At 39.5% G+C, this 15,000-nt stretch overlaps 1 protein-coding gene across 1 annotated transcript; it reads left to right on the top strand.

Moving 5' to 3' along the window:
- Positions 1-10,535: 10,535 nt before the first annotated feature.
- LOC119583096 (nucleic acid dioxygenase ALKBH1-like) lies at positions 10,536-15,000 on the top strand (the record flags this gene model as incomplete). Its single annotated transcript, XM_037931606.1, is given in 6 exon segments — positions 10,536-10,628; positions 11,716-11,843; positions 12,450-12,564; positions 12,929-13,082; positions 13,484-13,562; positions 14,889-15,000. Coding segments are annotated over 5 exon segments (583 nt in total), but the record flags the coding sequence as incomplete, so codon positions are not given.

The raw sequence follows: 15,000 nt of genomic DNA, 5'->3' as shown, positions 1-15,000 counted from the left end.
TAAAATATATATATATATATATATATATATATATATATATATATATATATATATATGGGTGGGTGCTTCACGCGCATGGTGATGTGAAGCGATGGTGTGGTAGCCTAGATAGTGTTAAGTGCTTGCATGCCTTCTCGCTTGCAGCTTCCACCCCTGGCTAGCCCAGTGCGAAAAAGGGAGCAGCTTCTGCATAAGTCTCCCCTGCCAGGTCACAGCCTCTCCATCATCAAGACTTCTGCAGTGCCTCCTCGTGGCCACCCATGGGTAACTGGGTACCTTGCGGTCCCAGGCTAAATCTGTGGGGGATCTCGGAGCAGCAGGAGGCCCCAGAGGTACGGAGTTATGGCCCACTGGCGTGTGGACACGCTCTGGCTTCGTACCAACTCCTGCCCCCTAGCCACCCTGGGGTAATGGGGCGGCTCGGGGGAGGTGGGCCTTGCCAGTCCTCCTCCCCCCAGAATGACCCTCTGGCAACGTCCTTTTTAAATGGAAATGCTGGGGGGAGGGGTGTTGTCCCTCCCACCCAGCAAGTAAGGCGGGCTGTGGGTCCCGCTGGGAGGGCAAATGTCGGGGTGCAGGATTGGAACGAGAGTTACTCGTCCCGCCTGCGCCCCAGCAGGCGCCAACCCACCATGAAGCTTGTGGGGGAAAGCCCTCGGGAACCCCACAGGTGCCGACCCCCTTTATTTGGGGCTGTGTCGGCGGGGGCGGCAGAGGTGGCGTGCACCCGGAGTGACCACCCGAGGCTTAACCTCAGGCGTGCTTTCCGGGTAGGCGCTTGGAACATCCAGTCCTTGCGGCAGGATGAGCGGTTACCTCTGCTATCGCGGGAATTGAAGCGACTGGGAGTTGAGGTGGCTGCCCTCTCAGAGGTGAGAAGACCTGGTAGCGGCACGATCAGTGTGGGTGGTTACACCTACTACTGGTCAGGCCGCAGCGATGGTCACCACCTCCAGGGTGTAGCCATAGCCATCTCCAGTCGACTTCAGCCCGCGGTAGTCGAGGTGACACCGGTTGATGAGCGTATCATGGCATTGAGACTGAAGCATGCTTTTGGCTTCTTGTCTCTTATTGCTGTATATGCTCCTACCGATGTATATAAAACCGATGTGAAAGAGGCATTCTACGCCAAACTCACATCTGTGGCAGACGATTGCCCCCGGCGAGACATTCACATTGTTCTGGGCGACTTCAATGCGGTATCCGGCTGTGACCGAGCTGGCTACGAGATGTCTGTCGGCCCCCATGGCTCGGGAGCTGATCCCAGCAGCGAGAATAGCCTCCTTCTCCGGGACTTTGCTAGGTCCCAGAAAATGAGGATCTCTGGCTCCTGGTACCAGCGCTCCAACCCGCATCGCTGGACTTGGTACAGCGATACGGGTAATGTGGCCAAGGAGATCGACCACATTCTTGTCAGCACGCGATGGAGGATCCTCCAGAACTGCAGGGTTTACCGGAGTGCTGAATTCTGTGGCACCGACCATAGGCTGCTTGTGGCTACCCTGCAGGTCCACTTCAAAACTCCCCGTCCCTCCAGTGGCCACCCTAAGGTGTTTCACTTGGACAGACTAAGGGAGGAGGAGTGTGCCCGTGGGTTCACCACGGCAGTCTCTGACCGATTCACAGAAACCAGCAACCTGACGGACCCAGTTGCTCTGTGGGAGTCCTTCAAGCGCGTAACACTCGAAGCAGCTCAGGAGTCCATTGGCGTACGCCCAAGGACAAGGCAGAATACCATCTCCCTGGAGACATTAGAGGCCACTGAAGCGTGTCGCAAGGCTCAGCTGAATGGGAATCAAGTCTTGCGTCGTTCCATGGTGCGTAGGGCTCGGACACTGCTGAGAAGGGACAAGGAACAGTCTATCAGGAATCTTGCTGAGGAGGTCGAAGGCCATTTCTTGGTAAATGACCTTCGCCCTGCCTACCAAGCCCTGAGAAAACTGAACCCTAAGCCCTCCTCACAGATGACTGCAGTCCGATCAGCAGATGGATGGATCATCTCAGATCATGTTGGGGTTCGTGAACATTGGGCTGAGTATTTTGAACAGTTGTACCAGGTGGACCCTCCAACAGTTAGCTTGGATGCAAGCGATGTCGCAGTGCCTGTGCCGGACCCACCCATCAGCGAGGAACCTCCTACCCTAACAGAGGTTAGGCTGGCGATTTCCAAGCTGAAGAGTGGGAAAGCTGCAGGCATATGTGATATCCCTGCTGAACTGCTAAAGGCTGGGGGTGAACCTATGGCTCGGGGCCTGCATACAGTCCTGACTGCCATTTGGCAGTCTGGTACCATTCCCCCTGACCTGCTGAGGGGCGTGGTCATCCCTCTCTGGAAGGGGAAAGGGGATCGATGGGACTGTAGCAACTACCGTGGCATTACACTGCTCAGCATACCAGGCAAGGTTCTCGCCCACATTCTTCTGAAACGGATCCGCAACCACCTACTGAGGCACCAGAGACCAGAGCAGTCTGGATTTACTCCTGGCAAGTCCACAATAGACCGTATACTAGCGCTTCGAGTAATTGTGGAACGCCGTCGTGAGTTTGGTCGTGGGTTGCTTGCAGCCTACATCGACCTCAAGAAGGCGTTTGACTCGGTGCATCGGGAATCGCTATGGGAGATCCTGAGGCTCAGGGGAATTCCGACACAGATTATTGGCCTGATAGCAAGCCTCTATACTGGTACTGAAAGTGCTGTAAAGTGTGGTGGGGGTATGTCGAACTTCTTCCCTGTTAATTCAGGGGTGAGGCAAGGCTGTGTCCTTGCACCCACACTTTTCAACACTTGTATGGACTGGATAATGGGCAGAGCTACTAGCCAAAGTCAGTGCGGAGCAACACTAGACAATATTAAGGTCTCGGACCTTGACTTTGCCGACGATGTTGCCATCCTATCTGAGTCCTTGGAGTCACTTGTGGCGGCTCTTGATGCATTTAGCAATGAGGCGAAGCCCCTAGGCCTAGAAGTCTGGACCAAGACCAAGATTCAGGACTTTGGGGGCCTGTTAGGGGTAACCCATTCAGTCGATCCATGCTTGCGGCGAGGACGTTGAAGTCACAGAAAGTTTTACATACCTTGGTAGCGTAGTCCATATCTCTGGGTTGTCAGACCAGGAAGTCAGTAGACGGATTAGTCTGGCAACAGGAGCCATGAACTCGATCAACAAGAGCGTTTGGAGATGTCGGTACCTATGCAGAAGGACCAAGCTGCGTGTCTTCAAGGCCTTGATACTTCCAGTTTTGCTCTACGGAAGCGAAACCTGGACGCTATCCAGTGCCTTGGAGTCTCGCCTTGATGCCTTTTGTAACAAGTCCCTTCGCCAGATCATGGGGTACAGTTGGCAGGACCACGTGTCCAACCGGCGGTTACACCGTGAGACTGGCATGGGACCTGTTACTTGCATAATCCGGGATCGCCAACTCAGGCTATATGGCCACCTAGCTCGCCTCCCTATGGACGACCCTGCCCATCAGGTTGTCTCTCTGCGAGACAACCCTGGGTGGAGGAGACCTGTGGGACGTCCTAGGAGATCATGGCTTGGGCAGCTCGACGAGACCTGTCGCGAGGAATTAGAGATGGGCCGTGTGCCTGCCTGGAGACTCGCCTCGAGGGATCCTCGTGGCTGGAAGCGAAGGGTGGATGCGGCCATGCGCCCCCGTCGGCGTTAGCCCCTTGATGATGATATATATATATATATATATATATATATATATATAGATATATATGTATATGACATATATAGTATATATATATATTATATATATATATATATATATATATATACATATATATAAAATATATATATATATACATATATACATATATACTTATATACATATATATATATATATATATATATATATATATATATATATATATATATATATATATATATATATATATATATACATTTGCGTGTGTGTGTGTGTGTGTGTGTGTGTGTGTGTGTGTGTGTGTGTGTGTGTGTGTGTGTGTGTGTGTGTGTGTGTGTGTGTGTGTGTGTGTGTGTGTGTGTGCGTGCGTGTGTTCGTGTGTATGTGTGTGTATGTGTATATATATATATATATATATATATATATGTATATATATAAATGTATATATTTACATAAATATATATATATATATATATATATATATATATATATAAATATACGTATGTATGTATTTACATTCATATACATATACATGATTATGTGTGTGTATACATACATACAGAGAGAGAGAGAGAGAGAGAGAGAGAGAGAGAGAGAGAGAGGTGGGGGAGGGAGGGAGGGAGAGAGACGTAAAATCAAAAACTGAGAGATATATTTAGTAAAATAAAACCAGACATCCGATTTACGATTATCAAAACTTCAAAACAAGAACTTTCCATCGAAATGCAACATGAAAATAGAATGGAAACCTTTAGTATGCAATGTTATTGATGTGTCTTCTATCTCTCTGTTTAGATTTTTTCTGAGCATACAGTTGAGACGCTCAAGAAATTTATAAACTGCAGCATAAATTTATTACTGCTGGGCCCGATAAAGCCCTTTTTTGGGGGGGCCTACTGTACCCTAACTTCACCTCGAATGCCTGCCTAGCCACTGGGTGGCCAAGCCAGCCCAAGTCAGTGCCGGGTAAAATAGAGATGGTGACTCGGAAAAAAAAAAAAAAAAAAAAAAAAAAAAAAAAAAAGTGCCGGGTAAAATAGAGATGGTGACACGAAAAAAAAAAAAAAAAAAAAAAAAAAAAAAAAAAAAAAAAAAACACCGGGCGGAAGGCAATGGCAAACCACCGCTCTAAATTGCCAATAAAAATCATGGAAGCCCATGATCGCCAAAGGCCGCGATGGCCGAAGGCTAGAGCATCGGACTCGAGACTGTCACGACGGCAATCTGAGTTCAAGGGTCCGAGTCACCGGCCGGCGCGTTGTTCCCTTGGGCAAGGAACTTCACCTCGATTGCCTACCTAGCCACTGGGTGGCCAAGCCAGCCCAAGTCAGTGCTGGTCCCAAGCCCGGATAAAATAGAGAGAATGATTACCTAAAAGGGTAACGCCGGCACTCTCCGTGGAAAGGAACTGGGGACCCTACCACGTACTCACTCCAAGAGCATCACAACATGAAAACTACAATTATCATGCTGTGACCACGGCGGCTCAGACATGAACCTACCGTTAAAAGATGAAAGATGATGACTGTACCCTAATTCAAAGGCGGACCGGGATACCTGGATACCGGGCGAAATACTGGTGGGCCGCTTTGTGCTACCTGGCGCCTGGTCACTAGGCTGAAGATGTCTGTTGGCCTCTTTACTCTGAATACTATTTGCTACTGAACAACCAGCTGGATTTCGTATTAGTTGCAGGTTTCTCTGTGTCTGTAAATGTGCCTGTAAATGTGTCTGTAAATGTGTCAATTGTGTCTTTAAATGTGTCAAATGTGTCTGTAAATGTATCAACAATTTAATGGCGTTCTAGCTATCTGGCCACATTGGAGAGATACTTTACTACGAAGATGGATTGTGAAAGAATACATATTATATACATATCACGTATTTCCCCTTAGTAATTTACAATTTGTTTTGTTACATCGTCGCACCAAACACCGATATTTAGTAATAAATATAGACAAAATAATATAACTTGTATAATGCATTGGAATCTTTATGTTTCATACGTTCTCTTTTGATTATAACGCCATAATCTCATATATGTTATCCATTATCGAATATCTAAGCTTTATTAACTGTGGATTTTAGTTTCATGGAAAACCAGGCAGTCATTTTTCATTATATATATGCAAGTGAATTTGATAAGATAATCATATTTTTTTCAACTTTATTGTGTATATTTATCAGCACTGAACATTTGTCTGTCTACATATATGATTACAAATAAGTATAACTAGATTATTTTTATATTCATATTCTTGAAGTCAGTTCTGAATGAGAAATTGCAGTCCTGAAGGCAAATGTAGGCAGTGATTATTTTCAAATAGCATCTCATAAGATTAAGATAATACTTTCTTTTCATTTACCGATCTAGTTATTCCTATATTTTTATTATTGCCATCACCTTTACCATCATCACCATCACTGTCATGTCCATCGTCATCATCATCATCATCATCAGTCATCATCATCATTGTCAGCAGCAGCAGCATCACCATCATCTGCATTATTATTACTGTTATCATTATTATTTATATCTGTTTTCACATATTTTTTGTTTGTGTACAATTCTGAATAAACTGAATACATTCAAGTTAGTTAGAGTTCCCTCAAACATAATTGACAAATTAATTAATAAATATATAAAACAGATAAATAGATAAATAAAATAAACAGTAATTTTGGTAACAACCTTTACCTTCATCTTGCTCGTTGAGAGTTGTTCAACCAAATTTCTCAAGATACTGTGTTTAATCACTTCCGTCTACTTCTCTTTGATGTTTATTATCAAAATAAGGTCATTTTTGTAATGGGTTCACAAGATAAAAGGGGTGATATCTTTAGTCTTCTAAATTGCGGTAGGTTCATGTTTGAGCCGCCGTGGTCACAGCATGATACTTAAATTGTAGTTTTCATGTTGTGATGCTCTTGGAGTGAGTACGTGGTAGGGTCCCCAGTTCCTTTCCACGGAGAGTGCCGGTGTTACCTTTTAGGAAATCATTCTCTCTATTTTATCCGGGCTTGGGACCAGCACTGACTTGGGCTGGTCCCAAGCCCGGATAAAATAGGGAGAATATCTTTAGTACTGACCCTATAATATGTGTTATATCTTACCTCTCAACATGTCCCTATAACTGGTAAAATTACACTCGCCTGAATGGTCTACATTTATGGGCTGGTTTTAGGTATCCCCCCCCCCCCTGCTCTTGTCAAAAATCTCATAAGATAATTTTGAAATGTTTCGATTGTTTGTAGCCTAATTTTAAATATCATTATTAACATTGTGATCATATCACTGTTAATTCAATATTATCATAATAATGATAATAATAGCAGGTATGATAATAATCCTTATCAGGGCTATCCACATCATCATCTCCCATTCTTCAGCCATCGTTCTGCAAGGAAGGACGTTTTTAAAACCATGTTGGTGATCTCCCTGTCTATTACTTAACCCATTTGGTTGATTAGTGTTGTTTGTGTTAGTGTTTGTCATCTGTGTGGTTGATTCGTCCCACTCTGTACATGGTCCTTCATGCAACCTAGTATAGTACCCACTACCTTGATTCTCCTCCATCCAAATGTCAATTGCCTTCATGATGTCTGGGGCATCAATGGACTTAGGACGGTCAAGGTCCCATTCTTCCGTTCCTTGGATCCGGTATTTAGCTACAGCATTTCCGACCATGTTGTAATAGAGAGTGTTCCATCACTACATCCATACATCACTTTAATATCGTATCACCGAATGGCCAATTTTTGACCAGTAGGCAGTCCAATCGAAGAGTCTTTGTTTTTTTGGTCCAGTCTTTGTACGTCTCGTCTCCACATCTCTCGGCCTCTTGTAGAGTGAGGTTCCAGCGTTTTCGTAGTTCAGGAAAACGAGTAAGATTCATCTTGCTGAATCGCAGGGATTCCTTCGGCTTCCATCTCCTGTGCATACACTTTCGTGGGCTACGTGTGGATTTACTCTTCCATTGCATTGGACTGCCTCGTAGTCCTGGTTCGGGTTGGGACTGCTTCATTAACTATGGCTTCGACAAGCTGGGCCTCTGCCGTGCTTTCTTCCATTACATTTCGACAATCACGAGTCTGTAACTCGATCAACGGCTGCGTTTGTGCAGCTAGGGTGCGTAATTGTTCTGCATGCCTAACTCGGGCCTCCATTTTGCATCTTTCTGAAGAAATTGCCGAGTATGATCTTGACTCAAAAATGGACTATGTCACCCATATTCACGTTATAGCAAATATTAATTATCTAGTTTCATCAAGAATTTTCAGTCACTAGATTTTTATTTTCAGAAACACAAAATCAAGAACACTCGAAAAAGAAACAAAAAAAGAATCATAATCAAGCAACAGAACAAACAAAACAGCAGACAATAAAACCCTCATAACTCATAGGCAAACCTCAATCCATATAAACAAAGGTGTATCGGTGTATTGACCGTCATATAATATTTGTAGTGTATTAAGTTAGTTTACCCTCCACTCCGTCTTCTATGAATTCCTAGTCATGGAAGAAAACTTTTTGGAGCAACTAAACTGTAAGTATAACTCAAATAAACAAGTGGGTTCACTTGCAATTATCCTTTTATTTTAACTGCTCTAAACAATAGACATACATGAATTTACCACCAGTTCATTCTAAATGTCTAGTTATTATAAAGGTACAAGGGAGAGCAAGCCATGCAATAATTTAATTTAATTTAATTTAAAGATGTTTTGTCTCATGTCTGCTTTCTGACTGCCGGGTCTCTGGTGGGCTCAGTGACGTCGGTTGCGAGTCTATTGGTCATATGAGTCAAGCGTCATCCTGACGTCATACACTCATCCAATTCTTCGTTGCCGATTGGATGGCACACTAAAACTTAAGCATTACAGTCGTACTGTTTTCTCATGAAATCAGAATTCACTTTGAGAATCTTTCACATTCTCATTGGCAAGTTCCGGTCAGTCAGTGTACAGTATCCTTTACTTTCCTAGGTGCCTGAGACAGTTACTGTACATTTCTAGAACGCTGCTATACTGATTTTACATCAAATTACTTTAAAATACATAGAATACCATACAATATTTCTGTCGAACACCATTTGTTAGGTCCTGCTGGCACTAACTATTATCTTCGTCATTAGTTAACGCTCGGCCTTAATCTAATCAATGGTTGTGGATTTAATATTGAAACATCAGATCAGTATGGCAACGTCTACCCCAGTATAGATCACTAGTTCTGAAAAAGAATTATAAGGAATTAAATTTATCCTTATCTTCATATACATCATATGAATGTATAAATTTATTCATATATCATTATCCTGCAAGAGACAAAGTGGGCTTTTTCTTTTAATAAATATCGTATGTATCATGTCATTGTACTTCAAGTAAATGTTCATGTAGTTTCTTTTTGTTTCGTCGACCACTGTTTTCTCCCAGTCCGTGTCTCTGGTGTGGTTCCTTACTTTGTTCAGTGTCCTATTGGGTAGGGATGACAAAATGGGATTATATCAAACACTGCGGTACAAAACAACTACACTGATATAGTGAAATTAATTACAATTTGACTATAATTCCTTGGCAAGCCTTCCTCTAACTGCAAGGGAAACTCGAACTGAAAATCTTTAGTTAAGCATCCCGCAAATATTAAGAAATAATCTTCCATCTCTTTTCATAGTTCTTCACGGATCCTTACGCAGTTTTCATCCAGTGAGTTCTTAGAGTGAACACTGCTTCGCCTTCACTCAATGATGCTCCTCGCTGAACTGCTTCCAAGGAGGGCAGACCTGGGGATGGCAGGTGACCTAGACGGAGGCCTGGTTGTTCGGTTGACAGCCAGAAGGCGATTTGGTATTTTGGCCCTTATCTCGAGTTAAAGTAACTACCAAGATCGCCTACACGTACTTTATCCCTAACATAGATTTAACTTCTACAACTACGGCCTCACTTGCACATAACTCTACTTCGTGGTTTTAAGCCCTTGTTTTTTTTATTATAAGAATTTAACTGAATTAAACTAATACCTTTATTAGAGCTTCTGGCCATGACATTATTATCATTATTATTGTTGTTGTTTTTGTTGTTGTTATTATTATTATTATTATTATTATTATATTATTATTAGTAGTAGTAGTAGTAGTAGTAGTAGTAGTAGTAGTAGTAGTATAGTAGTATTACTATTATTATTATTATTATTATTATTATTATTATTATTATTATTATTATTATTATTATTATTATTTGTTGTTGTTGTTGCTATTGTTATTATCATTAATATCAATATTATTATTATTGTTATTGTTGTTGTTGTTATTATTATCATTTTATTATTACCATTAACATTACTATGGTTATTAATTTCATTGATTGATAATTATAATTATTATTATCATGGTAATATGATTATCATCGTTACCAATATCACCATTGTTGTTACTTCCATTGTTATATTTGTTCTCCTTTCCTGGATTTCAACTCGTGTGACAGTTTTACTACCGCTCTTTACTCTGGCTTGTGGCTTGATGTAACAGCAGGCAACCTGCGAGGGAGCTGATAATCCTATTCATTCATGGCAACTAAAGTAAAATCGCCTCAGCTCTCATTACGAGTTTTGACCGAGCGTTTGTTCTCTTTACACCTTAATATAAATGGGTATGAATGGGTATGGTAAAGGCAGTATGAGAATAACAGCAATGATGTATATAGTAAAGTAATAATATTTTTCAAGTACAAAATATTATATGCATGTGCATATCCTTGCTAATGTTTATATCAGTATTAATGATTAATGATTAACCTTTTATATTTGATTCACATGCATGAATTAATACATTATATTAATAATTCCATGATTGGTTTATATTTATTTTATGTTTATATCTATGATCCCTACATCAGCTGCTTTAGTAAACAAACGACAATACATGTGATTTTCGAAACGCTATACAACATTTCTACATCTGTCAGAAATTAGGTCGCAGGTGATTTCTTGTCAGTTATGCTTCGGTATTTGACCATTTCTTTTCGAGATTTCTTTATGATGCTTTAAATACAGCCGAATACATCCTTTTTGTCAGGCGGGAATGCAATGTGCGAAAGAGCTGGAGTGCAACATGAGATGTGACCTAACATTTTGCTATGTAGATATATTAAAATTGAGACAATTCTGCATTTCAAAGGAATTAAAGTAACATAGACTACTAGAGCAATTAACCTGAATAGTTAAATGAAAATGGGGTAACCAGGAATCAGATAGGTTAACTGTAGTTCTCAGGTGATTATTTCACCATGTATATTACTAATCATATTAGAAATCATTGTGCAGGAATACTCTATAACCCACAGTTTGTGAGGAAGATTGACATATCAATAACTACAGGGGGCTGTACCTTTGCAAACCCAATTAAGATTTCCTCTCAAACCCCCACACTTGAAAAGAATTTCTCCATATATGTGTGTCAGGCCGGAGTGTGGGACTAATCACACCTCAAATATTTTCCCTTTACCTTGACTCCCCATGTAGTCCTCCTCTTTTTGAGACAGTCATAAAGTTGTGTTCCCAATCTCTTTATTCTTGTGAATGGAATGTAGTGGGTGTGAAGATTTTATTGCTGGTACTGTAAGGCATGTCTCATCCAGCTAAGTCCTCTGTCTTGCCCCCTTGCAGTTTTGCCTCTACACTCATACTGTTTTGAATCATAGAGTTACCTCTAGGTTTATCATTATCTTTTTACCTTTGTGCATCTCGATGTATATCAATAAATTTTACGTGGTTAAAATATATTTGTGTTGTTATATATATTGTTTGTATATTTATGGTTATTAATACATTAACTAATTGTTGATGGCTATTTTTTTTATCATTGTAAAATGTCCAAAATTATCATTTTTTCATAATATTTAGAAGGTAAATCAGTGATTGGAAAGTAAAACACTAACAGGGGAACAAAAAGTTTAGCCTGAAATGAGAAACTTGTAAAAGAAAACTACTGAGGGGTTATTTGATATATTCTTTCAAAAATTTATGAATAGAATGTATTTGTATTTACCTCACTCTTTTCTCTGCAGTACCAATGGCTGAAGGATGTCAGAATGCTGATACCAATGATGATAAGTTCAAACCACTATTTAAATATTACAAAAGAAGGCAGCCTCCTCCTGACTTCAGCAATGTCCTTCAGGTTGGGGCCTTGAAGGTATATATTGAACAAGGGTTTCGTTTTGGAAGCATGAGGTAACAACTGCTACTGTGTTGTTACCATGCTTATGATAGATAAGTAATAACATTTGTAATATTGCTTTATACTACACCCTTGAATGGAATCATGAAAAGTATATTCAGGATCTTCAGTTTTGCAGAAATTATACTGTACTTACATGTATGTGTTACCTTTCCAAACAGATGCTTTTTTTCATCATTTCATTGATGACAAGCTAGTAGCTCCTTTTTCAGTAGATTGATTGGACAGCATGTCTTAAGTGATAAAAGTATGAACTTAACTGATAAATGTGGGAGTGAAATTTCATGATGAAGAAAATTAAGTTGAAGCACTTAGATTATTTGTTTTTGAAAAATACAAATTTCAGAACTATCCAGTGATTAGATAAATAGATAAGTTTGAAACCAGATGGATTCACATACTCCTAGAAAACAGGTCTACTAGTTTGTCATCAAGTGCTAGACAAAAACTTTCCTCTGTCATGAGGCTTTCATAGGCTAAGATGTTTTAGGAATATAATTGTTTTCATGTGCTAATAAATGTCATTTGTTTTTATTTACCTTTGAAATTCTTACCTTCCAGGCTGAAGAGCAGATACCACCATGTAGTCTCACTCCAGAGGAGCAAGAACAAGCCAAGGAGGTTGGGCTTGTGCCATATTCAACATGGAAAATTTATGCACTGGAGTCTCATCCAGGTATAGAGGAAAAGCTTGAACACTCTTTATATAAAAAGTATAATATATAGGAAACTGTATGCTATGTCACATTGGATGTTACAAAAGTCTATGAAACATTTTTTGTTAATCAAGTTATAAGTTAAATATCTTGATTTGTAAAATTATTAATTCTGTTTCACAACTTTTTAGCATTTTTTAATGATAACTAGATATACATGTTTTATGTATGATAATATTTTAGCAGAGTGTTGAAGACTTTTTTGAAGATATATTCCAGAGATATAATCTTTAATCCAGCTTTGAAGATATATTCCATAGATATAATCTTTAATTCAGCCTTATGAATTCAGCTTTCCTAGTGGATATTTATTTGAATTCTCAGGATTGATGATCATATTAAATCCGTTTACAAGTCAAGGTCAGCAGGAATGGATTAAAAGGTGTTTGATGTATTATCCTTGCTCACCAAACAAAACAAACTTAATATCCCATGGTATTGATCTGGGAAGTGCTTCGTGGTGGGATCTTGCCCATTCGTAAGTTGAATATGAATATTGATGTTTGTATAGGGGAAACATGTTAAGAGAAAATTTATTATTTTTCTTTTTTACCTAATTCTTGACTAGTCTTCATTTGCACATTGAGTCACATGTTTTTGTATTTTTTCATCTGAAATTGATTGACTAGCTACCTTTTATTCATTTCAATAATTAATTCCTTTTTGTATAAGTGGGAGGGAATAACTTGATAGAAATATTTTTTTTACACATTTATTTGCTCTTACATTTATTCTTTTAATTTCCTGTTATTTTGTGTGCATGTTGAAATTGTTTTATATCCATTATGTTGTGTATTTATATTCATAAATAGTGCTCTGCCTTTAGATAATTACCCTTTCTTCTAAGGCCACAGAACCTTACTGAAAGCTCACACACAGACCTGAAGGAGAACAGCAAGGAGTACAGAAGATGTTGCGATGGGTGACCCTCGGTTACCATCACAATTGGGATACCAAAGTAAGCTGTTGGAAAGTACTGGGGGGACTTTTATTCTTACAGAGCAGGGTACTCAATGTAAATTCTAGTTGGTAACTGCCAAGCTAAGCCTCCACTCCTCCCACCATGATTTGTTGTAAATATTAATAGGGTTTCTTTATTTTTCCGTCTTTTAATCTTTTGTGATTTTTATTATTGAACCATTTTCAAAGAAATATGCAGAGAAAATATTTTTCCTAACATATTGCACAGACTGGCAGGTGTGAAAATGGGATGGAGCTAGATAACATTATCTTATTTAGTTAGTGAAGTCACATCATGAGATTCATAAACCTATGACTTAAAAGTCATGGTTTTCAGTGACTGTTGATTATTTAAAATGTGTATGAGTGAATGATTTCTTCAAAATTATAGACCATTTACACAGAGTTCTCAGCCATCCTGGAAGTCAATGTTAACTGGAAGATAAATTCCTTTTTTCCAATCAGGGTATTTGTTTTAAAAAATCTCAAACCAGAGTCAGGTGATTTTATTAATCCAAGGGAAATAGGTCCATTTGTTATTGTTGTTCTATAATTTTCTTTCACTGTTGCCAGATTATGATTCTTCTGCCAGTTTAGCATATAACAAGTTAGCTGCCTTCACCATATAACAGTGTTAAAGATTTGTAAAACAGGAAATATGTCAAAGTAATTATCCTGGAATTTGGAATATTCATCAGGCTAAAAGCAGATCATTTTGATGGAATGAAACACTGAGGATGCTGCTCAGAATTTTGTTAGTTTATTAACTAACATGAGGCTGCCTTTTTTATACAGGATTTAACAATAATAGGATTGAATTCTCACATTTTTTGAAATGTATATTTCAGTTGTTTTTTAAAGGTATTCAGGTTTATTTTAGTTTACACAAAAATCTATAAGAATGCAATATTCAGTAGATCATCTCTGCTAATATAAAAGAGTATGGTAATTAACAGAAAAGGGACAGCAGGCAATACTAAATTCCCTGAATAAAGCAGCCTTGCACACCTGCTCACTACTTTCTCAATAACAATTTGATGCAATTTGTAAGTGTTTACCCTTTTAATGGAGAGATTATAATAGGAAATTTTGGAGTACAGTATACTGTCTAAATTTTGGTGGTCAAATGATTTTAAGAAATTATTTAGCTGGATCCAAAAGGAAAAAGTTATAGCTTTTATCTTGAAATTGTTAATATGTTTTTTGGTTTTTTTTTGGCAATAATCTTATTTTTGCTTCCATTGATCATCTGGTAGTGCAGCTCAGTTAAAAAGGAGTATATGAAGGTAGCATCTTAATTTTTTATTCCTTTTCTTGCCAACAGGAATATAGTGAAGATATGAAGGGAGATATACCCCTTTCTCTACAGATACTGTGCAGAATAGTAGCAAAAGTGGTTGGATTTGATAGTTTTCGAGCAGAAGCAGCCATTGTAA

Source organism: Penaeus monodon, chromosome 2 (assembly GCF_015228065.2).
Source record: "Penaeus monodon isolate SGIC_2016 chromosome 2, NSTDA_Pmon_1, whole genome shotgun sequence".
Taxonomy (NCBI): domain Eukaryota; kingdom Metazoa; phylum Arthropoda; class Malacostraca; order Decapoda; family Penaeidae; genus Penaeus; species Penaeus monodon.
The sequence above is the reverse complement of the archived record's forward strand: the minus strand, read 5'-3'. Positions and strand labels throughout refer to the sequence as shown.